This window comes from Heterodontus francisci, chromosome 17 (assembly GCF_036365525.1).
Source record: "Heterodontus francisci isolate sHetFra1 chromosome 17, sHetFra1.hap1, whole genome shotgun sequence".
NCBI lineage: Eukaryota > Metazoa > Chordata > Chondrichthyes > Heterodontiformes > Heterodontidae > Heterodontus > Heterodontus francisci.
The window spans coordinates 27,512,929-27,539,167 of NC_090387.1; the positions used below are offsets into that span (position 1 = coordinate 27,512,929).

The 26,239-nt window shown below is 42.1% G+C and overlaps 2 protein-coding genes across 4 annotated transcripts in view; one reads left to right on the top strand and one right to left on the bottom strand.

The window, feature by feature from the left end:
• The window catches only part of cdk10 (cyclin dependent kinase 10), a 67,154-nt gene extending 58,411 nt beyond the window's left edge, over positions 1–8,743 (top strand). For all 3 annotated transcript variants that reach the window (XM_068049188.1, XM_068049190.1, XM_068049191.1), the window contains one exon: positions 366–8,743. The gene's annotated coding sequence lies outside the window, so the exon portion shown is untranslated. The remainder of the gene's footprint in view (positions 1–365) is intronic.
• Positions 8,359–26,134, bottom strand: spata2l (spermatogenesis associated 2-like). Its single transcript, XM_068049187.1, has 3 exons — positions 26,005–26,134; positions 10,224–10,533; positions 8,359–9,897 (listed from the first exon to the last, which is right to left on the bottom strand). Exons 2-3 carry the CDS (start codon positions 10,530–10,532, stop codon positions 8,851–8,853), a joined length of 1,356 nt encoding a protein of 451 aa, XP_067905288.1. The 5' UTR covers position 10,533; positions 26,005–26,134; the 3' UTR covers positions 8,359–8,850.
• Positions 26,135–26,239: the final 105 nt, after the last annotated feature.

Below are 26,239 nucleotides of genomic sequence, written 5' to 3' on the forward strand. Positions count from 1 at the left end.
GGCCAATATCCTTATTTTTCCCTCTAACTCTATTGTATTTATGAATCAGAACCTCATTGTTCAAAAGCATTTAAAAATATTTTTCATTCATTGTAAAGTATTAACCACTGGAAAATATCTACATCCCAAACTGCAGTTTTCAAAAGAAAGGTCACCTCAATTCCATAGTACGCACAAGTTGAATTTTGACTCACTTCTGATCCAGATCGTAAAGAAACCTGCATTGTTATTCTGTTTTTGATCGACCACACGTGAATAAGAATGCTATTATAGTAGATCAGCGTTCTGTGATCATAGTCTAACATTATGGAAAACTTCAGTAAGTAAATTGTCAAAATATTGTAACATTTTCTTTTTTTTTTCAGCTATGTATTCATTCATTCAGATTATGCTGAAGAGATATGAAGAATGTGCTGTTCCTGGTGTGTTGTACCCATGCCTGTGTGGGTTGAGGTGGATGTTACAATTAACAAACCTAGCATAAGAGAACTCTCCAGCTAAAACAATGCTCAGGAGTGGCAATGATTGAAGGGAAAAATGCTTTGAATTAACCAAACTGGTGTGATTGTGTTTAACTGCAGACACTGTAAGCTTACAGAAATATATTGAAGACTTTTGTTGTTTTAAAGCTATTATAAATACCATTTTCTACAAAATTAACTTCATCTTGTGGTATTGACCAATATATATTTTGAACTCAGATTTTCTAGAAGAATATGCACCCGAATCATAATTTAAGATCTGCGTCAGAAATAAATGTGAACTCATTGAAACCAATTCTATTTGTTTAATGGCACCAACACAATACTGCTGCAGATAGCTCAGATCCAGTCTTGTGCCAAAAACAAATAAAATCGCAGTTCACTACAATCCTAGTAGTGTGCTTCTGCTCTTAAAATTAGACTCATGATACCAGAAGTTTAAAACAATTGCAGACTTTTACATTGTTAGTATTTGTCTCCATCCAATTCTCTTTCGAACATATCTACTTTACTGCAATATTAATGGAGCGGTCATCTTTCTCTGGCATAGCTAAGGTTCTTTAGAGCACAGTGTCAGGCCATTGACTTTTTACAAATTTTGTACCTATGTTTAAAGTCTCCTGTATTGGAAAGTGTTGAAATAATCATAGATCATTAATAATCCTTGCTTATTATTTTGGATTCACCTTTGAGCATGCAATATATTGTGTACTAGAAAGGTTTTAATTTACCCAACATAAAAAAAAACTAATCATACACAAATCTTTGAAGGTGGCAGGACAAGTAGAAATTTTTGTTTTTTGAGAAGCATACAGAATTCCTGTCTTGTAAATACAGGCAGAGTGTACAAACGCAAGGAAGTTATGCTAACCCTTTACAAATCACTGAAGGGCCTCAGCTGGAGTATTGTGCCCAATTCTGGACCACACTTTAGGAAGGAGGGGTGGCAAGCCTTTGAGAGGGTGCAGAGATTTCCTAGAATGAGACTAGGGACTAGGTACATCAGTTATGTGGAGAGATCAGAGAAGCTGGGATTGTTCTTAGAACAGAGAAGGTTAAGGAGAGATTTGATAGAGGTGTTCAAAATTAAAAAAGGTTTTCATTGAGCAGATAGGGAGGAATTGTTTCCACTGGCAGGAGGGTCAATAAGGACACACATTTAAGATGATTGGTAAAAGGAACGGGGAGTTGTAGATACATCTGTTTAACGCAATGATGTGTTCTGATCTACAACACACTGCCTGAAAGGATGGTGAAAAATGCTTCAATACTAACTTTCAAAAGGGAATAGGGTATATATTTCATAATGAAAAGAGCATAAAAAGGATATAGAGTCAATGCAAGTGGATGGAGTGAAAATACAAATCAGCTATGATCACTTTGAAAGGTGGAACTGGCTCAAGGGACTGAATGCCCTACTGTTCCTAATTTTTGCAGAGCTATGAATGAAGAGTGGGGGAGTGGAAATAAATGGATCATTCTTTTAAGAGCAGATGGTCAGTGGTCTTCTATCTGAAAAGATTGATGACAGCCTGTACTTCATTGACAAAATGAGATGAAAAGATAGATCTGCTCCATAATAAAGCAAAATCGAAGCCACTGTAGCTTGGCCTCATTCTACAATGGGTTGAACTGCCTCTTTGTACAATGATTCTGTAACTTTACAAATGCATGATGTATGTACCCCTCCATTCGCTTAACCACTAGTTTTTTTAAAAGTAGGATCATATATTAAAGCACCTTTTTCCATCAATTGGGGTTTACCATACCATGCAACATCCCTTACTGATTTGCCTTCAGCTTTCACGAACACTGCCTTAAAACTTGCTGCTAGGAAATACAAGAATGGTCTGACAATGACCACCCGAACCCCAGAAGGTCCTAGCTTCTACTCAGCACTGCTCCACGGTGAAATCACCCAAAAATTGGGAAATCCTAAAATGCAGTTTTAAATGAAAGGCAGAGGAATGTAGCTCAATGTAGTGAAATATTGTTAAAATGCACCAACCTTGATACACCAAGGTTGACCTTATTGCAAACAAACTAATTTACAGATTTAAACAACTCATTTAAATCTAATCTCAGTTAAGATATAAATTTGAATTTAATACTGTAACTTAAATGTACAAAGTGGTTCATGCTGAAAACTAATATGAAAAAGACAGCTCAATTGTTGACTACATTCTGCGAGTGCAAGGGATGAGGCCGTTTGAAAATATTGAACTACTTCATGTAATACAGCAGGGTTCTTAGAGCTATCGTTCAAATTCAGCATAGAACAATTGGACTAAAATCCCTCAGCTTTAAAGATTCGAAGCAGGATGATTTAATAAATTCAATTTAAACTGCAACACAAACTAAAGAATCCCAGCACTAATCAACCCTAAAATAGACCGAGAACGATGGCTGGGGTGGAAATCTGGTAGAGTACATATGTTTTTGAGGGAAGAATCAAGTTGTGATACTGTAGATGACACTTTATTCTGTATTTAACTTATGCAATGTCGGAACCAGGAGTGTGGCACACTGTAATGACTGAAAAATATACTGTTGCTTAGCACTAATATTCTTCACTTTGATGAGCACCAGCACTGAAAAGGGAGTAGCCTTTCCATTAGTAATGTACCAGTTATTTACAAATTGCTGACCAAGGGCAAGTATATCAATCTGACAACACCCACTCAAGTCCTTACTTAGCACTGCCATCATAGGAACAGGAGTAGGCCGTTCAGCCCCTCGAGCTTGTCCCACCATTCAACGAGATCATGGCTGATCCGCGGCCTAACTCCATATACCTGCCTTTGGCCCATATCCCCTAATATCTTTACTGAACAAAAAAAAAAAAAAAAATCGATCTCAGATTTAAAATTAACAACTGTTTTAGCTTCAACTGCTGTTTGTGGGAGAGAGTTCCAAACCTCTACCACCCTTTGCGTGAAGAAGTGCTTCCTAACATCTCTCCTGAACGGTCTGGTCCTAATTTTTTAGACTATACCCCCTTAGTTTTAGAATCTCCAACCAGTGGAAATAGTTTATCTTTATCTAGCCTGTCTTTTCCTGTTAATATTTTGAAGACTTAGATCAGATCACCCCTTAACCTTCTAAATTCGAGCGAAATCAGGCCTAATTTGTGTAATCTCTCCTTGTACCTTAACCCCTGTAGTCCAGGTATCATTCTTGTAAACCGACATTGCACTCCCTCCAAGGCCTATATATCCTTCCTAAGGTGTGGTACCAGAACTGCTCACAGTACTCCAAGTGGGGTCTAACCAGGGTTTTGTACAGCTGCAGCATAACCTCTGTGTCTTTATACTCCAATCCTCTAGATATAAAGGCTAGGATTCCATTAGCCTTTTTGATTATTTTCTGCACTTGCTCGTGGCATTTTAAAGATCTATGCACCTGAACCCGCAAGTTTCTTTGGACATCCACTATACTTAACCTCTTCCCATTTAGAAAGTACTCTGCTCTATCCTTTTTTGGTCCAAAATGGATAATTTCTCACTTGCCCGCATTGAAATCCATCTGCCACAGTTTTGTCCACTCACCTAATCTGTCAATATCTTTGCAATTTTATGCTATCATCTAGACTGTCTACAATGCCGCCTAACTTTGTATCATCAGCAAATTTGGATATATGATTTACTATGCCATCATCCAAATCGTTAATGAATAATAATTGAGGCCCCAACACAGAACCCTGCGGGACACCGAGTCACATCCTGCCAATCGGAGTACTTACCCATTATCCCCACTCTCTGTCGCCTACCACTCAACCAACTTCCTAACCATGTCAATAATTTGCCCTCAAGTCCATGGGCTTCTACCTTAGTTAACAGTCTCTTATGTGAGACTTTATCAATGCCTTCTGGAAGTCCATGTAAATAACATCCATAGACATTCCCCTGTCCACTACCTTAGTCACCTCTTCAAAAAATTCAGTGAGATTTGTCAGGCATGACCTTCCCGTCATGAATCCATGCTGGCTGTCCCTGATTAACTGGAATTTTTCTAGATGTTCAGTCACCTTATCCTTGATTATAGACTCCAGTAACTTGCCCACCACAGATGTCAGGCTAACTGGTCTGTAATTTCCTTGGTTCCCCCTTAAAAAGTGGAGTGATATGTTTCTATAGATAGGTATATGGATAAAGGAGAATGATGGGGTATAGATTAAATTGTCCTTGACAGAGGACAAAGGATCGGCACAACATCGTGGGCCGAAGGGCCTGTTCTGTGCTGTATTTTCTATGTTTCTATGATATGTGCAACTTTCCAATCCAGAGGCACCACTCCTGAATCTAGGGAACTCTGAAAGACTATAGTTAGGGCATCTACAATATGCTCCCCTACTTCCTTTAACACCCTCGGATGGAAACCGTCAGGTCCTGGGGATTTCTCACTCTTTAGTTCCATTAATTTCCTTGTTACTGATGTTTTACTTACGTTAATTATATTAAGTCCCTGTCCCCTATCGGCTGTTAATTTTTTTGGGACTTCTGGCAAGTTATCCTCCTTTTCAACTGTAAATACTGAGGCAAAGTAATTGTTCAACATGCCTGTCATTTCCCCATTATCGATGACAACATCTCCATTTTCAGCTTTTAGTGGGCCTACATTCCTGTTGACTGCCTGCTTTCCCTTTATGTAACTATAAAATTTCTTCATTGATTTTGATGTCCCTTGCAAGTTTCCTTTCTTAATCTCTTTTAGTAGCTCTTATAAGCTGCTTTCTGACCCTTTGCTGGTCTTTGTATCAATCCCATTCAGCCGGATCTGTGCTGCGTTTTGCATTTTTGTAAGCCCTTTTTGTTTTATGCTATCCCTAATCTCTTTAGTTGTCCATGGCTGTTTTTTCTGTGAAATGGAGCATTTTCCTCTCGGATATATACTCGCTCTGTATTTCATTAAATGTTTCTTTAAATATTCTCCACTGTTCTCCAGTCGTTTGACCTATTAACAGATCTACCCAGTTTACCGTGGACTGTCTCATCCCGGTAAAGTCAGCCTTACCCAAGTCTAAAATTCTAGTAGCTGATTCGTGCTTTTCACTTTCAAACGTTACCTTGCATTCGATCATGTTTTGATCACTATTTGATAAATGTTCACGCACAGGCTACTAATTAAATTTGGCTCATTACTCATAACTAAATCTAATATTGCCTGTCGTCTTGTTACATCTAGGACATATTGCTGTAGGAAACTATCCCGGACACATTCCAGAAATTCACTACCTTTCTGACAGGTGCTAGTCTGCCTCTCCCAATCTGTGTGCAAGTTAAAATCCCCCATTAATACTACTCTGCCTTTGTTACACACTTGCCTAATTTGTGCATTTATACAATCTAACACCTCAGAACTGCTACCAGGGGGTTTATACACAACACCTATTACAGTTTTAGATCCTTTTCTGTTCCTCAATTCCACCCATAAGGTCTCCACTGGATGCTTTCCCCTCATTATATCCTCCCTCACCAATGAAGTGATATTATTTCTAATCAGTAAGGCTACTCCACCCCCTCTGCCATTTTCCCTGTCCCTCCTGTAAACTTTATAACCAGGTATATTTAGTTCCCAGTCCCGACCATCCTACAGGCACGTCTCCGCAATGGCCACATCATAATCTTCCATTTGAATTTGCGCTTGCAGCTCATCTAGTTTATTCCTTACTCCGTGCATTTGTATATAGAACTCTTATTTCGGCTATACCCACTAACCTGGCCCTCAGCACTGTTGCTTTATTCACCTGTTTATTATTTCCCTCTCCTGGTTTAACTTCTTGCAGTTTGGTAACAATCAACCTCACCATTAACCTGCACTCCTACCTTCTCCTTTAACTTCCTGTTTTTCTATGCAACTGAACCCTCCCCCCCACTATTTAATTTAAAGCCCTATCTCCAGCCCTAGTTATGCGATTCGTCAGGACTCTAGTCCCAGCATGATTCAAGTAGAGCCCGTCCCATCAGAACAGCTCCCTCCTTCCCCAGTACTGGTGCCAATGTCTCACGAATTCGAACCTATTTCTCCCACACCAATCTTTGAGCCACGCATTTACCTCTTTAATCTTATTGACACTTTGCCAACTTGCTCGTGGCTCAGGTAGTATTCCGGAGATTGACCTTTTTGGTTCTGCTTTTTAATTTAGCCCCTAGCTGGTCATATTCCCTCAGCAGAACCTCTATCCTCGTTCTACCTACATCATTGGTACCTATGTGGACCACGACAACTGGATCTTTCCCCTCCAAGTTCTTCTGCAGTCCAGATGAGATATCCCGAGCCCTGGCACCAGGTAGACAACAGAGCCTTCGGGACTCTCAATCCTGGCCACAGAACAGTGTCTATGCCCCTAACTATACTATCCCCGATTATGACTACATTTCTCTTTTCTCCCCCCACTTGAATGGCTCCCTGTACCACGCTGCTGTAGTCAGTTTGCTCATCCTCCCTACAGTCCCTGCTCTCGTCCACACAGGGAGCAAGAATCTCAAACCTGTTGGACAAGGACAATGGCTGAGGCTCCTGCAGCACTACCTCATGGATCCCTCTACCTGCCTCACTCAGTCACACCCTCCTGACCCTGACCACTGACCGAATTCAAGGTAGTTAATCTAAGGGGTGTGACTGCCTCCTGAAACACAGCTTCCTGGTAACTCTCTTCCCCCCCCCCCCCTCCCGATATCGCAGTGTCTGAAGCTCAGACTCCAGCTCATTAACTCTGAGGCCTGAGTTCCTCGAGCAGCCAACACTTGCTACAGATGCGGTCACCAGCTCCCACATCATGCAGGTACAACACATCGCCTGGCCCTGCATTTCAATTTTATTTAATTAGATTTTAATTTGTTTTTTTAAATTTCCGACTGGTCTTTAGTTTTAAATTGTAAAATATTTCTCCTAATCACCTTTAATCTGAAATCAACTTAGAATAGGTAATTCAAATTAGCAGTTATTTACCAACCAATGAACTTATGGTTTTCCTGTGATGTCACTTTTTTTCCCACTCTTTTTACTCCCTTAAATTACCCAAAAATTAGATTTACACCAGGAAGTTTGATTCCACCGCCCCCCCACCACAAAAAAAGCACACTACCTACTATATTAAAGAACTGTAGACCTTTCTCTTTACTTTAGTTATAAACCCAGCTATTCAGCATTCTTCCCTAACAGCAGTTACTCACCAACCAACCAATCACCTTGCAGCTTTCCTGCGATGTCACTGTTGACTATTTTTCAAACCTCCTGCGCTGTCTGAGTGAACTCTATCTCCACCACAGTCTCTTTGTGCTCTGGTGCTGCTCTCGCTGTTTCCCACTGTCTGAAGTTTTGGAAGCAACTTGCATATAGTGCCTTCAATGTAGTAAAACGTCCCAAGGCACTGCCCAGGAGCATTATAATAGAATTTGACACCAAACTGTGTGATAGCACAAGAGGCCAGAATTGGAACACAGAGCAGCTCAGGGAGAGTTTTAGGGCTAAAGGTGATAGACATAGGGACGAGCAAGACCATAGAGGGATTTGAACACAAGGAGAATTTTAGATTTGATACGTTGCTGGACAAGGAGGTGGGAGCTAATGTAGGTCAGGTGAACAAGACTCTGTATCATAACTTGCACAGTCAGCAAGGTTTACAAAGACAGCATTAGAATAGTCGCATCTGGAGGTTACAAAATGGTTTCAGCAGCAGACGGACTGTTGCAACACAACAGACTTAGAAAACCTATATGAGATAGCAGTAAAAAATCATTTTTCATAAGTGTCTTATTAGATTTAATACTTTGCTTTCTTGTGCATATAATCTCAAAAAACCTTGCACTTCATCCACAGTCAACATTATTGGTATTTACATTTGGAATTAAAATTTCAAAGTAGAAACAAGAGCTGCAGGTATTGATTTTTATTTTTCCAAGAAAATATATGGAAGCTCATTTTCCAGAGTTTGCAATTTTAAAAGTGTTTTATAAACTTTAAAAACAAGTTGTGTAAAATTGCTGGTTGTGTGCATGACCCTAAATATGGATCAAGAATTTTGCTCAGCTTCCACTTAAACTGCTATTACAAAATGACTGCAACATCACTGTGCATGTTAAGAAAATAAAGAATTTGATAATTTGCATTTAACATAATTCCTCTTATCAAAATGTTCATAACCAAGTCACAAGTGGAAAATGCTACATGCCAATACATATGAAAGCAAAAAAAAGGTAAAAATAGTGCGAAGTATTTATAATAATAGCTTTTACAAAAGAGCCACAATTTTACCAACCCATCCCATACAACTACTTTATATTTATAAATGTATGAATGTTCATCATCTATATGTTTTTCATCCTAAACTACTGAATATTAAGCCAGGAGTGATGGGTTTTAAAAATCAGGATGCAAGCTTATGAAGCTTATTGCCACAGTTTTTGCATGCCAAAATATTTTGATAACCACATTTCGAACACACACGTGTGCCACAATTACAATGAAAACTTACAGATGAACATCTACAAATCCCACACTTTGGATCTGTTTTTAATATGTCTGCATATGATAGTTGCCCCAAGTCACTATTTGAAGCTTCAGGGTTTTGCAGATAGTTTTCAGCAGCAAAAAATTTAAGGGAATGACTATCACACATTTTCAAACTATCACACAAAATGTTGTGCACAGTGTGACATGTTTCACAACAGTAGTTGGCAGATTCACCATTAGCGAGGCAGCTATGCCATTTGTAGTTTTTAGTACTGATGTCTTCCAAAAATATGATTTTGGTATTTCCATCTGTATGGGGGTTGCTCATATCAGAGTTAAACCCACATCTGTCGCTAGCTAGATCTCGGGACACATTAAATTTACTGTCCTGGTGGCTCATTGAATGAGCACAATCTATACCAGGGATTTCAGTAATGTGTTTGCTGTAAGTATCATCCTTGTACTGGGGACCAGAAGCAGACCTTATTAATGGCCACAGCAGTGAATTGATTGCACTTCCGTCATATTCCTTTTGGGAAGAACAACCAGCTTGATTCCTTGCACTGGAATTCAATTTTAAATCCATGTCTATATTTTCTCCACGAGATGCAGTTTTTTCGAATCGGCTTTCTCTCTGGCTTCTATTAGCAGCCGAAAGGCTCATTTTCAGTCTACTTACACAATTGTCAATGCTTTCCATCGATTTCCTTTCTCGAAGCAAATCATCAACTGAAATTTTGTAGTGGTCCAACTTTCCTACTATTTCCAACAAGATTTCACATTCAATTCTTGTAACAAAGAATTCAAATGCCAGCCTGATCAAATCCAAAGAATGTGGAGGGTCTTTAATTTCTAGTTGGAGGTTATCCATTAGTTCATAACCCATTTTTTCAAAAATTCTTACAAGGTCTTCATGGTAAATTGCAGGTTTTAGGTAGTGCACATAAGCTCCTGAAAAAGTCTAAGAAAAAAAGTGTTACATGTTTAAGATTTTTATTTTTGGAAAAATAATGAATAGCATCCTCTAGGTCAGAACCTCAATTGGAAGACAACCCACTCCTTACCCCAGTTCATGTTGGAAATTAGTGAATAATCAAGAGTACCCAAATTTTGGACTGGCATGTATAGCATAGCAATCAAGGCATGAAAATGAAAATAAGCATAATGCAACAGTAACTGATTATTAATAAATTTTATCATTTCGATCCCTTAATATGTTGTGACATATTCTGTGCAGGATAAGATAAATGGCAAAGTTACTTTATGAATGTTCAATAACGGACTTACTTTTATTGTTTTGAACTCATTTCTCCATGGGTACAGAAAGAGGTTGACAGCAGCCAACTCAAATAATTCAAAAGCCCTAATCAGCAACTTTAATGTACTTGCGTAATTCACCGTCTTGTACAGAGACTTGGAAACCGTTTCAGCCACATCATCCGGTAGAAAGATGACCAAATCTGCACTCCTTTTTATTAACTGCTGTTTGATTAGTCTTTTTAATTCCTTATCATGGCAGATTCCATCATGTCCTGAAGGACCATCTTCATAAAACTGCTTATATTGTTCATAAATATTTCTTAGTCCAGTGCTCATCCTGAAAGAAAATCCAGTAGCATTTAGTCTATCAAGACAGATTTCAAATCAATAAATTTGTTTCCATTAATAACTTTCATATGGTACCAGAAGGTAGATATGCCTGAAATAAGGCAAGTATCAAGGCTAACCAAAAGGAAGATAGAAAGGCTTTAGTAAAATCTTCAGAACACAACATTTTTAATACGAATACCTTAATTTCCTCCTTTTATTTAATAAAGCATAGGCAGCAACAAACATTTGCAGCCTTTATTTAATACAAACACTTAGGGCTGAATTTTATGAGCACACCGCAAATCTCGGCAGCACGCTCTGATCTTGGTGTTCTGCGCACACAGATCCGCCATCGCTGACCCCTGCGATATTTCGTGCGGGGGCTCATTTAAATGGAAAGCGCGGAGTGGCCACCCCCCGATGACTTAATTCTAATATTAAAATGAAAGTCTCGCTGCTGAGCGGTAAAATGCGGCAAGGCCTTCTCGGGGGTTGTGGCGGGCCTCTTCCGGAAGAATTTTCCAGGCCTCCCCACCACGAACCCTGACGGCTAGTAAAATTCAGCCCTTAGATGTCAAGTTGAGTATTAGCTCCCTCTTAATCCAGCTCCAAGATGGTTCATATTTCTGTTGGTGCACGCCAATAAACAACAACTGTCAGCCTCAAGCACCTATGCTGCCTGCAAATGGGAAGTGTGCTGAATAAACTTTTTATTTAAAATGCTGAAGTGCTCTCTAATTAAAAACTCAAATTAGTGCAATTCAAGGCTGTTCCACAAACTATATACACAATACATACTCTTTCCATAATTTTCATACTAGTTAGAGACTGCAGGACGTCATACAAGCACTTTTTTGCAATTCAACACTCGTAGGTGATTATTTTGTCTGAATCACACCTCCAATCCACAATTTACACAGCACCTAGCTTCCATTTTGTAAATGGAGTGTACACACAACTAAAATAGTCATTGAATAAGAATTTAGTTGCCTCCCACCAGCACGTATGATTTGGCATAAACTTTTTAATACCCAAATATTTTAGGCACTATATTGAACAGTGTTACTTTGTTTCTACATAGAGTGAAGATTAATGCTCTTTATCTACTTATACGTATGCAAAGCAGTTTCAAAGCCAGACAAAATTAAAAACTGGTTTCACATAACTAGTTATTCAGCAGGTACTGGAGATAAGATATTGTACTGAATACTGAGCTTAATTGTTTTAGTATTATTGCTTAATGGTTTCTATTATCAAGTATATTTGTTAAATCTCAGAAACAGATCTTTTTTTTGTGGGATGTGGGTGTCACTGGCCAGGCCAGCATTTATTGCCCACCCCTAATTGCCCTTAAACTGAGTGGCTTGCTAGGCCTTTTCAGAGGGCATTTCAAGAGTCAACCACATTGCTGTGGGTCTGGAGTCACATGTAGGTCAGACCAGGTAAGGACAGCAGATTTCCTTCCCTAAAGGACATTAATGAACCAGATGGGTTTTTACAACAATCGACAATAGTTTCATGGTCATCTTTAGACTAGCTTTTTAATTCCAGATTTATTAATTGAATTCAAATTTCACCATCTGCCGTGGTGGGATTCGAACCCATGTCCCCAGAGCATTAGCCTGGGCTCTGGATTACTAGTCCAGTGACTGTCACTACACTCCCACCTCCCCAAGTATGTAATTTTTTTTAAAATCAAACTAACCACACAGCAGGTTTTCAATTTCAACTGACTGAAAGGAACAGCCTTTTCAACTCTTTTCAGCATTAGAAACTTACTTGATTAGGAGGCTGGGAAGCAAAACGATATGCAGGTCTGTTGAATGAATTTGCAGAATTCTACCTTCTCATACTCTGAACAAGAACAGACAATGGAAATTTATTTTGGCACTAAGTGCTTTGGCACTGTAGCACTACAGCCTATGGGCAGAACCAGTTATCTCCAGGTTGATGTGCCAGGACCAGCATATAAGGCTTGTGACTTAATGACAGGTGCTGCCAGTATGGCTCTGGCAACTGATCTCCCGATCATACCCATTTTCCATTTAGCACCATTTAAAATATGAAAAAATGCAAGTGAGGTAGTTGCTTCACAGCCCCCAGCAATAAATACATGCCAAAGGGCATTGAATTTAGCACAGTTCCAAGTTAGATGCTGCAGCACACCTTATGACAAAATGACCACTGGTATTATAGGGGACATTTTACAAAGCTCATCTTTAAAAATCATCCTATTATACACAACTCTTGGACAGAGTTTCTATAAGTAGATTTCTCTGTTATATTGGTAACAATGACTGTTAAACATGACACCAATGCGCAATGGTGTACCATATACAACATGCACTGCAGCAACTCACCACTCCTCCTTCGACAGCACCTTCCAAACCTGCAACCTCTTCCACCATCATATGTAAGTTCCCCTCCAAGCCACACACACCATTCTGACTTGGAACTATATTGCTATTCCTTCACTGGTCACTGGATCAAAATCCTGGAACTCCCTCCCTAACAGCACTGGGTATACCCACACCAGATGGACTGCAGAGGTTTAAGAAGACAACTCACCACCTTCTCAAGGTCAATTAGGGATGTGCAACAAATGCTGGCCTTGCCAGTGACGCCCACATCCCATGAACTGGATTAAAAAAAAAAAAGAGTAGGCCATACAGCCCCCCAAGCCTTCTCTGCCATTCAATTAGATCATGTTGATCTTCAACCTCAACTCCACTTTCATACCCAATCCCCATATTCGATTCCCTAGGGTTCAAAAGTCTTATCAATCTCAGCCTTGAATATACTGAATGATGGAGCATCCACGACCCTCTGGGACAGAGAATTCCAAAGTTGCACTAACATCTGGACGAAGAAATTTCTTCTCAGTCCTAAATGCCCGACCACTTATCCTGAGACTATGCTCCCTCGTTCTAGACTCTCCATTCACAGGAAACACCCTCTCAGCATCTACCTGTCAAGTCCTCGCAGAATCTTATTGCTTCAATGAGACCACCTCTCATACTTCTAAACTCGAGAGTATAGGCCTATTCTATTCAATCCCTCTTCAGAGGACAACCCTCTCAACCCAGGAATCAACCAATCTAGTGAACCTTCGTTGCTAAGACAAGTATATCCTTCCTTAGATACGGGGACAAAAGTAATACAGTACTCCAGGTGTGGTCTCACCAAAGCCCTTTAAAGTAGAAGATATCCTTGCTCTTGTACTCTAACCTCCTTACAATAAAAACAATTTGCCTTCCTTTGATCAGCCATGATCGTATTGAATGGCGGAGCAGGCTCGAAGGGCCAAATGGTCTACTCCTGCTCCTATTTTTCTATGTTTCCATGTTTCCTAGTTGTTTGCTGTATCTGCATGTTAACTTTGTGTTTCATGTACAAGGACACTCAAATCCCTCTAAACAATTACTAACCTTTATAAAAAAAAAACTGTCTTCCTACCAAAGTGAATAACCTCATTTCCCGACATTATACTTCATCTGTTACTTCCTTGCCCACTCACTGTCCATATCCCTTTGCAGACTGTCCTTCTCACAGCTTACTTTCCCACCTAACTTTGTATAGTCAGAAAACTTGGATACATTACATGTTTGTTTAACATATCTGCCATTTCCTTATTCCCCATCATAATTTCTCCTGTCTGAGTTTCAAAAGCATCCACGTTTACTTTCACTACACTCTTCATTTTTACATACTTGTTGAAGCTCTTACAATCTGTTTTTACATTTCTCAGTAGTTTAGTATTCTATTTTCTCCCTCTATCAATTTTTTGGTTATCCTTTGCTGGTTTCTAAAGCTCTGTCAATTCTCAGGCATCCTACTCATCTTGGCATCTTAAACCTCTTCTTTTAATCTAATACTATCCTTAACCTCTTTAGTTAAGCCATGGTGGATAATTTTTTCCGTGGGGTTTTATTTCTCAACCGAATGTATATGCATATAATGTCCGTGAGAGGTCTCGCACCGGTGGTGGTGTGGTTAACCTGGCATATTTAATGCATCCTCCTCCAGTCTGCTCAATGCTAGCTGGGGAGGACAGAGGATGCGCTATAGCTGATGGTGAGGCTGGCGCACCTGGCCAGGAGAGTGAGTTCCCAGTGTGTGGTCAAGGGGGGCGGGGGCTGGGGATGTGATGCAGCTATTGTCTCAGGCACTGAAGGGTGCTCTCAACTTAAAATCACAGAGAAATGCCCACAATGCAGTCTATAACATGTCCTCCAGTCAGGAGCGATCATTCTAATTTTCCCTGCGGGTGAAACACAGCAGCACCAGGAAGCAACTCCAGGGCTCATCCGTCCACCTTTGAAGACGAGGAGAGGACCTCAGAGGGTGCAGCATCACATCCTCACCCCGCACCAAGCATCAGCTCAAAGACATTCACCTCGGTTGGGATGCGGGTCTCCTCGGATTCGTGGTCACAACCTGGTGTCAGCACCACACAATTGCTGGACCAGCTGCCAGAGGCAGTATCGGCCGATGCCTCCAACAATCGGAGGACTGTGGGAGGCCAGGCCAGTGCAGAGCCACAAGCTGATGAACCTCTGCTGACATCCATTCAGCGGGAGATGCTGCAAGTGCTGTGTGCGGTGCGTGGAGATCTGGCAGAGTTACCAGAGACTTTGCATGCTCTGACTCAGACTTCAGAAAATGTCCATCCAGGGCTTGAGTACTGCACATTCTCTGACATCTGTCCATCTGGCTTCCTCCATTAACAGATTGGCGGCTGCAGTGGAGGGCCCGATCCTGGAGGCTATGCCTAACCACACAGAGAGAGCGGGATCCACGGACCAGAGCATTAGATATCTGACTGATGCTCAGGCGACATTTGGAAGCAGCTCATCCCTCTGAGGTTAGCATTGAGGACCATTTGAGCCTCGAGAGGGCAGAGGGGCAGCAGCAGATTTCATATGGGAGCTCTTCTCAGGACGCTCCTGATGCATCCTGCAGCTCCTTGATCCCTCAGCCAGTGACATCAGCACTGCATCCTCCCAGGGTGTCAGAGGGTGGTCCCGAGACGTCTCAGGGTCACCTTGAGAAGCCACAGCCCGCACGACCTAGGGCAGGCAGAGGACGCCCGCCAAAGTCATTCAGAGCAATGCGGCAGCATGATCAGCCCCCTGCCTCTGGTGTGGCTGGTGGTGAGGGGTCATCCACAAGCCTGAACACTCCCAAACGTTTCAAAAAAATCACATTAACAGCATTCCGGGATCACTGGTGCAATTTGTAAATATTTATTGGATGTATAAATGTACTAAAACTTATTACATTTTTCACTTGGCATTTTCATATGTCACAAGTCATTGCTGATGTTGTAGGCGAGCTGGTTGATCTGCATAGAAACATATAAAATAGGAGTAGGCCATTCGGCCCCTTGAGCCTGCTCCGCCATTCATTATGATCATGGCTGATCATCCAAATCAGTGACCTGTTCCTGCTTTTGCCCCATACCCTTTGATCCCTTTAGACCCAAGGGCTATATCTAACTCCTTCTTGAAAACATACAATGTTTTGGCCTCAACTGCTTTCTGTGGTAGCGAATTCCACAGGCTCACCACTCTCTGGGTGAAGAAATTTCTCCTCATCTCAGTCCTGAAAGGTTTACCCCGTATCCTTAGACTATGACTCCTGGTTCTGGACTCCCCCACCATCAGGAACATCCTTCCTGCATCTACCCTGTCAAGTCCTATTGGAATTTTATAGGTTTCTATGAGATCCCCCTTCGCTCTTCTGAACTCCAGCGAATATAATCCTAACCGACTCAATCTCTCCTCATACTTCAGTCCCGCCATCCCAGGAATCAGTCTGGTAAACCTTCACTGCACTCCCTCTATAGCAAAAACATCGTTCCTTAGATAAGGAGACCAAACTGCACACAATATTCCAGGTGTGGCCTCACCAAGGTCCTGTATAATTGCAGCAAGACATCCCTGCTCCTGTACTCGAATCCTCTCGCTATGAAGGCCAACATACCATTTACCTTTTTTACCGCCTGTTACGCCTGAGTGCTTACCTTCAGCGACTGGCGTACAAGAACACCCAGGTCTCGCTGCATATTCCCCTCTCTCAGTTTATAGCCGTTCAGATAATAATCTGCCTTCCTGTTTTTGCTACCAAAGTGGATAACCTCACATTTATCCACATTATACTGCATCTGCTATGCATTTGCCCACTCACTCAACTTGCTCAAATCACCCAGAAGCCTCTCTGCATCCTCCTCACAACTCACCCTCCCACCCAGTTTTGTGTCATCTGCAAATTTGGAGATATTACATTTAGTTCCCTCATCTAAATCATTATATATATTGTGAATAGCTGGGGTCCTAGCACTGATCCCTAAGGTACCCCTTTAATCACTGCCATTCGGGAAAAGTCCCATTTATCCCTACTCTGTTTCCTGTCTGCCAACCAATTTTCTATCCTTCGCAATACACTACCCCCAATTCCATGCGCTTTAATTTTACACGCTAATCTCTTATGTGGGAATTTGTCGAAAGCCTTCTGAAAATCCAAATAAACCACATCCACTGGCTCCCCCTCATCAACTCTACTAGTTACATCCTCGAAGAATTCTAGTAGATTTGTCAAGCATGATTTCCCCTTCATAAATCCATGCAGCTTGCCCGATTCTACCACTGTTCTCTCAGTGCTCTGCAATAAAATCTTTGATAATTGACTCTAGAATTTTCCTCACTACCGATGTCAAGCTGACTGGTCTATAATTCCCTGCTTTCTCTCTACCTCCCTTTTTAAATAGTGGGGTTACATTAGCTACCCTCCAATCTGTAGGAACTGTTCCAGAGTCTACAGAATCTTGGAAGATGACCACCAATGCATCCACTATTTCTAGGGCCACTTCCTTAAGTACTCTGGGATGCAGATTATCAGGCCCTGCGGATTTATCGGCCTTCAATCCCATCAATTTCCCCAACATTTCTCTACGAATACTGATTTCCTTCAGTTCCTCTCTCTCACTAAGCCCTGTGTTCCCCAACATTTCTGATATGATATTTGTGTTCTCCTTAGGGAAGACAGAACCAAAGTATGCATTTAGTTGGTCAGCCATTTCTTTGTTCCCCATAATAAATTCCCCTGTTTCTGACTGTACATTTGTCTTCACCAATCTTTTTCTCTTCACATACCTATAGAAACTTTTACACAGTCTGTTTTTATGCTCCCCACAAGCTTGCTCTCATACTCTATTTTCCCCTTCTTAATCAATCCCTTGGTCCTCCTTTGCTGAATTCTAAACTACTCCCAATCCTCAGGTCTTTCATTTTTCCTGGCAAATTTATATGCCTCTTCCTTGGATCTAATCTAATCTCTAATTTCCCTTGTAAGCCATGGTTTTGCTACCTTTCCCATTTTACTTTTGCGCCAGACAGGGATAAACAATTGTTGCAGTTCATCCTTGCGCTCTTTAAATGTTTGCCATTGCCTATCCATCGTCATCCTTTTAAGTAACGCTTCCCAATCAGTCATGGACAACTCGCGCCTCATACCTTCGTTGTTTCCTTTACTAAGATTCAGGACCCTCGTCTCAGAATCAACTACGTCACTCTCCATCTGGATGATGAATTCTACCATATTATGGTCGCTCGTCCCCAAGGGTCTTGCACCACTAGATTGTCAATTATTCCTGTCTAGGATGGCCTGTTCTCGAGTTGGTTCCTCAACGTATTGGTCCAGAACATCATCCCGTATACACTCCAAGAATTCCTCCTCTACTGTATTGTGACTGATTTGATTTGCCCAATCTATATGCAGATTAGAATCACCCATAATTACAGATGTTCCTTTATCGCATGCATCTCTAATTTCCTGTTTAATGCCATTCCCATCACCACTAGAGTTAGGGGGTCTATATACAACCCCCACTAACATTTTTTGCCCCTTAGTGTTTCTCAGCTCGACCCATACAGATTCCACATCGTCAGAGCTAATAACTTTCCTCACTATTGCGTTAATTTCCTCTTTAACCAGTCATGCAACTCCACTGCCTTTTGCTTTTTGTCTGTCCTTCCTAAATACTGAATATCCCTGGATATTCATTTCCCATCCCTGGTCACCTTGCAGCCATGTCTCCATAATCCCGACTATTTCACACCCGTTTACATCTATGAGAAGAATTATTTCAGGAGGTAACACATTTGGGCTGTGTGGTGTTTGATAGAAAGGTGGCCTGTATCAGCTGAGATTTCCCCCTGAAGGGGAGTGTCTCTGCCCTTCCAGCTCCTGTTAATGCCTCATCTCAGACTGCCATGCGAGTCTCTGTTCAGGAGAAATGCCTGAGTATTAGCCTCCCGGGTCTCCCTTGCACTTAACTCCCCCAGACCTCCAGCTCCCTCTCCCCGTTCAGGTGGCTGCAGCCCCTCTTCCTCATCTGTATCACCATCCTCGTCTGAGGATGCCTCACACTGAACTTGATCATAATCCAGTGCCTCTCCATCGCCAGGTGATGTAAGGCGCAGCAGACGACAATAATTCTAGAAACCCTTGCTGGCGAGTACTGCAGGGCTCCACCGGAGCGATCGAGACACCTAAATTTCATTTTGAAAAGACATATAGTCTGTTCCGTGGTCACATGGCTCTCATTGTAACGTTTTTCTGACTCATTCCTTGGGTTCCTCACCGGTGTCATCAGCCATGTCTTCAGCGAATAACTCCTGTCACCAAGTATCCATCCTTGCAGGCACTCAGGAGGGCTGAATAGTGCTGGCACCTGGGAGTTCCGCAGAATGAATCAGGACTGCTCCCAGGATAACGAGCACACACCTGCAAGTTTCCCTTATGGTGGTCACAGACAATTTGAATATTCGTGGAGTGGAACCCCTTGCGATTAATGAAGGCCCCTGACTGATCTGTTGGTGCTTGAATGGCCACACGAGTGCAGTCTATTATGCCCTGGACCATGGGGAACCCAGCGATGGTACTGAATCCTCTCTTGGCCTGACTGGCAGCGTCAGTCTTGAACTTGATGAATTGGTTGGCACACCTGAATATGCATCAGTCACAACCTTAATGCAGTGATGCGCTGATGCTTGAGAGACTCTGCACATGTCTGTCAATGAAGCCAGAAACGAACCTGAAGCATAGAAATTCAGTGCTGCTGTTAGCTTCAGTGTGACTGGCATTGGATGGCCACCCACACAGTTGGAAGTGACCTTCGCTGCCAGCATCTCACACAGAGATGTGACAGTCTCCCATGACAGACACAGTCTTCTTCGACACTGGCGCTGACAGTTGTAGAAAGCTCAAATGTGGGTGGTAGACCCTGCCTGCTGGGTACACTCGTCTCCTGACAGGGCTTGCACCCGGGCCACTCTGTCACCTTTCCCCCTCCCCCATTACGAGACTGCACTGAGGCCGCAGGTTGCTGGTTCCCCTGGCCAGTTGTCCTCCTGTCTCTCCTTGGGGCATAGTCCTGCTCATTAGATGAGCCGCCTCCAGAGCGCACAATTCCCATTGATGCTATGTTCCACGGATGCAATGAGCTCAGGTATTACCAGCCTGCTGTAAGGACAGGCACACACAACGCCCACCCCCCCCGCCCCCCCCCACTTCACCCAATAAATCAATACTGCTGGGGCCTGACCAGGAGTGACTAACACTCAGATGACCCCTGCTGAACAAGCAGAAACTACCCCAAACTTTAAAGCCGTGCAAAGAAATATCAGTGAACAAAGAACCAAAAAAAGTACCTTCAACTCCTTCATAGAGACACTGCCTGCTGCTCTTTTAAAGCTGCCAGGTTCCCAACTCATCCTTCGACTAGTTTTACTGCCGTAAAATCTGACAGCTGATGTAAAATGACTGTCAATTGGTTTATTAACGACCTCAAGTGGCCTTTAATTGATTCGAAGTGGACGGCGAGCGGCGCCTCGATCTCACCCGCCGTCCAACCAGTGTAAAATGGCGTTTGGGCGTCATGACGCAGGGACCTGACCCGAAGTCATCGCCCGCCATTTTACGTCTCGGCTACCTCGTAGGACCCCTGTCTTTATACGGTAAACTTCCAGCCCCTGTCTCAATACACAGGACAAGATTTACAGTAGTCTATTCCCTGGTTGGTTCCAGGACATATGGTTCTCTGAAACTGTCTCAAATATATTCCATGAACATCCTCCCAACTAGTTTTACCAATTTGATTTGTCCAGTCTATGAAAATTTAAGTCCCCCATGATTATTGCATTACTTCTATTACAAGCTCCTTATTTCTCGATTAATACTCTGTCAAACAGTGAGCTACTGTAAGGGGCCTATAAACTACTCCCACTGGTGTTTTCTGTCTCTTGTTATTTCTTATCTCCATCCACAGTGATTCTCCTTTGAACTAAGATCCTTCCTCATTACTGTCTTTATGTCATCCTTTAATCAGGACTACCCCCCGGGGCCCTCCTTTTCCTTTTTATGTCATTTTGAAATGTCAAGTACCCTGGAAAATTAAGCTACCAACTTTGCTCTCCATGCAAGAGCTATGAAATCAAACCGATCTATCTCTATTTGTGCCATCGGTTTTTCTATCTTGTTACAAATGTTTTGTGCATTCAGATAAAGCACCTTTAATTTTAATTTTACCATTTTTCCCTGATTTGACCTTATTCACTGATGCACTATTACTGTTAAACTCTTTGTCCCTTCCTGTCACTCTGCTTATCTTTATCCAAATTGCTCGACTGCTCTATGACCTTGATCTTTCTTTAGATTTATAAATTTCCCCTCACCAGAACCCTGTTCACCAGCCACCCCTTCAACACCATTTTTAGTTTAAAGCCCTACTTATTCGATTCACCAGTTTAATGGTCCCAGCCTGGTTTAAGTGGAGCCAGTCTCAATAAATTACATCCTCTTGCCCCAGTACAGATCCAAGTGCCCCATGAATCAAAACTGCCTCTCCCACATCGCTCTGAACCATGCATTCAACTCTCTGACCCGTTTGACCCTCTGCCAATTTGCAAGGGACTCAAGTAGGAAACTAGAGCTTATTACCTTTGAGATTCTGTTCCTTCAGTCATTATGTAAATTACCAATGTAACATTGCATTAATTTAAAAAAATCTAAAATGGGTGTTTTAAATTGGTACTTTAAGGTGCTTCCTCTTTACACCTGCTGTTCACAGAAAACTTCTGCACAAATATCAGCAATATGAAAATGCCTGCTAAAAGCCCATATCTGCATGTTCCATTACATTCCTGCCCAGAACAATGTTCCGACCCAGTGAGAAAGAGGTCTAGGGTTCTCTTTCAGCCTTCACCTGGTCTTACTGTAACAGGGTTTTATTTTTAAACACACTGTTTTTAGCTCCCCCTTGGTGAATCCTTGTTCACTGCTTTCCAATTATAAGGCAAAGAAACCAGCACAAACAGGCTTTCCTAGGTTTAAAGAAGCAAAGTTTTAAGTTATTAAACTTAAACTCTAATTCGGTTGACGCCTACGGATACGTGATGTGCCCATGCTAGCATGCAGACGCGATACACACATGCAAATAGAGACACAAAAGAGCAGAAGAAAAATAAAGTGGAAAAGTTTGAGGCAATATCTGAATAGGAATTTTTGTTACTGTGCTTCGAGCTCGCTGTAGTGTCCTTGATTATAGGTAGATCTTGCTTTTCACTGGGGCCCAGTATTCTTCTCAAATCTTGTTCACTGTAGGAGACTTTTCTCTCTTGGGGTTCATGCGTCTTCAGTGGGTTTTGGAGTTCCATGAGAAAGAGATGGGAGCAGACAGGAGAGGCTGTGGCGAGCCAGCCAGGAGAGGTCTTTTCAATCCGGGAGCAAACAGCTTTCTGCAGTCTTAGTTCAAACTGTACAATTCAGAAAAAATACTCAGATTGCCAAGCAGATTAATCATGTGACTAACTGGTTCGACCACATCTGTTTGTGGATTGTATTGGAGCAGGGGATAGCTCCTTTGTTCCAAGCACTGTGTTAATATGCAAAAATGTCTTTCCAAACAGCGGCCTGGCAACCCCTCGTCACAGGCCTTCTCTTCTTCCCAACAACTTGAAATTTAATGTCCATGTGGTGAAATTAATGTGCCTCATTCTTGGCAGGTGGGGGCCTGCATGACAACAAGCAGGCATAAATTAAGTGAGTACAAAGCCCCAGCAGATGCAATTCTAATGGGGCCCAGCCAAAACTTATAGACAATCTTCAGTTCCCTGCTTTCTGGTATAGAAACATGGCTCACATCTTTCCTAATGTTAATGGCGACGATGCCCCCTTTTAAACATACAGAAAGACTACTTCTGGCCAGTTTTTTGCAAGCACATTTAAAATACACCAATATCTGCTTTTCAAAGTTTTAAAATGCAGCATTTTTCTTGTACTTTCAATTCCCTAAACAGCACAATGCTTTCCAATACCATACATAGTCTGATTTGCAAGATTAGAACATCTAAAATAACAGTGTCAGACCACATACATTTCTTTTTTAAAGATGCTTTTTTTTCCAAATAGCTTCACATAAATTGTTATTGACTAAATCATATTTTTATGAACTATACTGGCCACTAAAAGAAATGAATTTCATGAAGTTGATTCCAAGACTATTTAGTATAAGGGTACAATTATACCATTACTTTTGCATCAATTGAAGTGATTTTCGTTGTGCACCAACAAAGAGTGTCAGATTAACTCCAAAGTCAAGTCCTGTGGGGCTATAGAACAGTGGTTCTCAAAACCTTTTTGGTTGAAGGACCCTTTTTCAAATGGATCAAATACAACCCCACCTCTTCACCACCACATACCTGCCCCAACTAATTTATACTATAAACGCCATGCATATTTACTTTTCTGAATGTAAACTTTATCAGTGACCTGAAAGGGACTTGCATGAAATTTTGCCAGGGCTGTCTGATATAGTGAACATTGATGTGAATGGAGACTTCTTCCCTCCAGCTGAAAGTTAACCATACAGGTTCAGCAACATGTCTGTTGAATACTTTGCCACACAATCCCTCCCTGCTCTTCAATGAAGAGGATTAGGCTCAGTGGCTCCTGTTGGGAATACTGGCACCATTTGAGATGTAACCCTCAATTGCCTACTGTCACACACACAAGAAGTGCGATGATACAAAAATTATGGACAAAATCGAAAGAGTTATAAAAATTGACTTTGTCTTTAAAAAAAAGGACCCTTTAAAAATGTGAACTTTTTCCAAAAAGGATACGGAAGAACAAAGGACTTGGCTTTTGTATCGTCAAACTGTCTGACAGGGACAAAGGAAAATCTTCAAAGCTAAAAGATGTCAATTGCACCCATCCTAAAATATTCCAGAATTGAATGTCTTTTTCTGAAACAAAGAAAGTGCAAAGCAGCCACGTCCTGGGCCATTGTGCAATCACCTGGGGGAGAGACCAAAGCGTCTTCTACCCTGAGGCAAGAAGTAACACAGCTTTACATTAAAAAAAAAGCAGTCTAGAAGCAGCATCCAAGAAGCTGGTTTGCAGCAAACCAGAAGGCACATGCCCTGCTGTAGAATCCTACATCTACACTTTTCAGCAGTGAACTAGAAATGATCCACTGACTTCAACGGAACTTTCAACCAAGCGAGAAATCTACAATCACCTCAGGCCTGCAACCGAGAACTGGATTTTCAAGAGAATCCAACAGGTTTACCTTGACCTGCCTCGAAACCTACCCCCCACTTATAATCACTTACCTCTTTTTTTTCCCCTCTCTGTTTGTCTCGTATGTGTGCGCGCGCGCGAATGGATGCAGTTGCGACAATTTCGGGATAAGGTCTATTGATCAATAAACGATTGATTTTCTGTTTTTAAACCTACAAGAAAACCTGTTGCTGTCTGTTTATTTGACAAATAAAACACAAAGGGGTTAAACTCCAATAACAAAACACACTTGCTGTGGTCAGGTGGGGAGTTGAACAGTGGGAACCACCCGAACCTCAGCACGTGGCCATAACAATGCCTATTCACTCCAGGTGCTGAGCGTTTCAAGGTTTCGTTCCTCTCCCTCTGTTATTTACCAGTCTGTCTGCGCTAGAATTATCGCTGACACACTACTTCGTTTGCAGCATTTCTGCCATCGGGACACCGCCAGTAACTGGAATCACTGCTTTAGTCCAGGCCTACTCACAGGCCCAGCTGCCATACTCAATCAACAAAGCTCGGCTTGAGCATCATTCCTGGGCTATGGACAAGGCTGACATAGCAGCTCCTTCCTACCCTCCTCCAGCCCTGCGAATACATTCTCGTATTTTTGGGGCCTCTCATCATCTCTCTCGGAATTCTCAGTCAGTCCGAAGCCCTGCTAATCCAGTGGCGCGTCTGCTTCCAGAGCTACTTTAACCTCAGTGCCCAGCAGGCAATCAGTGTCTTGCGGTGCGAGTGCACTCAGCCTCTGGGCCTGGCATTAAACTCCCCAGTGCGCAAACTCTCAGCTACGCCGCCCAAGAGGGCAGAGGAAATCAAAATAATGGCCAACAGCACATGCCTGACCTGTTCCATCACGGCAACGGGTTCACATTTTATTCACATGATTTCACAGACCCCCTGGAAAGTCTCTGCAGCACCTCCCCTCACCCAAGGTCCGCAGACCCCTGTTTGAGAACTGCTGCTATAGAATATATTGGTGGGAGGCCTTTACTACAGCTTTCCTAAAACTTCTGTCCTTTTTTCCTGAGACAAAGGCAGTTTCCATAAGCAAGCCTAGTCTCCAACGATGCAAAACCATTATGTGTGCCATGGCTGAGAATGCATGCCCATGGATTAAGAACTTGACCAATCAGATGGTTTCACAGGTCAGCGCAACAGCGAGGGCCGAAGGGCTGTACTGCGCTGTAATGTTCTAATTCAATCTTTGATAACCTTTGAAAATGTGGTATACCCAAAGCTTGACTCTTTTGAAAAGGGGAAAAATATCATGCTGACAAACTAATTCAAACAAGTTGAAACTAACAGAATTGTTTTCCAGCTCTAGGCAACACACATTTATCGAGCTCTGTGCAAGTGTGTGGGGGGCAACTTGACATCCGGAAGGCCACACAGGTGGCCCAAGTTTCACTTTGCAATCTGCAGTCGCTGGTCTCATGCAGTTACAGGAGAATTTTTCCGGATGTGGGTAACAAAATGAGGTCAAATGGCCTCAGTACTCTTACTCCAGTTTCACCCGACAATGAGCAGGATGGACACCTGGGTGCTGGCACGCCTTTCACAAACCCTGACAGGTTGAGTTTGAACCATTCCCGGACTTGTTGAAGCGGACCAGGAACAAAACAGAAAGAGAAACTCACGGTGATGTAGCTAATCTCAGTCCCAGTGCAAAGCTGCCAACACAACCCCACTTCCTGAATTTTTATTTCCCTTTTTAGAAGTTTTAGGAATTCAAGCAGCCAGCAACAGCTGAGCATTTAAATAATGCTACTCGAATGTTAAACGTCACCTGTAAATACATATTTGGCTTCGATCAGAAATTTCTACCAATTACCCGTGTCACTGGACTCACCTGTAAATCACCACTAAAATGTTGGATCCCCAGAGAAGAGCACAAAACAACGACTGCAACTTTGGAGCGAGTTAAATGCACTTACAGAAATTACTAAAATCACCACTTCCCGTTAAGCATGTGATACAAAAAAGGTCCGACCTCCACACAATCACTGGTGGAAGAGAATGACTGACAGCTTCTGTTTACTGCAAGCGCTTTGGTTCAGTGCTGCTCAGAGTTACAAGTGAGCAGT

What these genes read in the sequence shown, in the direction of transcription:
- spata2l (XM_068049187.1), bottom strand. Translation starts at nt 10,532, where the DNA reads ATGAGCACTGGACTAAGAAATATTTATGAACAATATAAGCAGTTTTAT. An exon ending in ATGAGTTCAAAACAATAAAA is followed by an intron (nt 9,898 to 10,223) that starts GTAAGTCCGTTA and finishes TTTTTTTCTTAG; the next exon opens with ACTTTTTCAGGAGCTTATGT.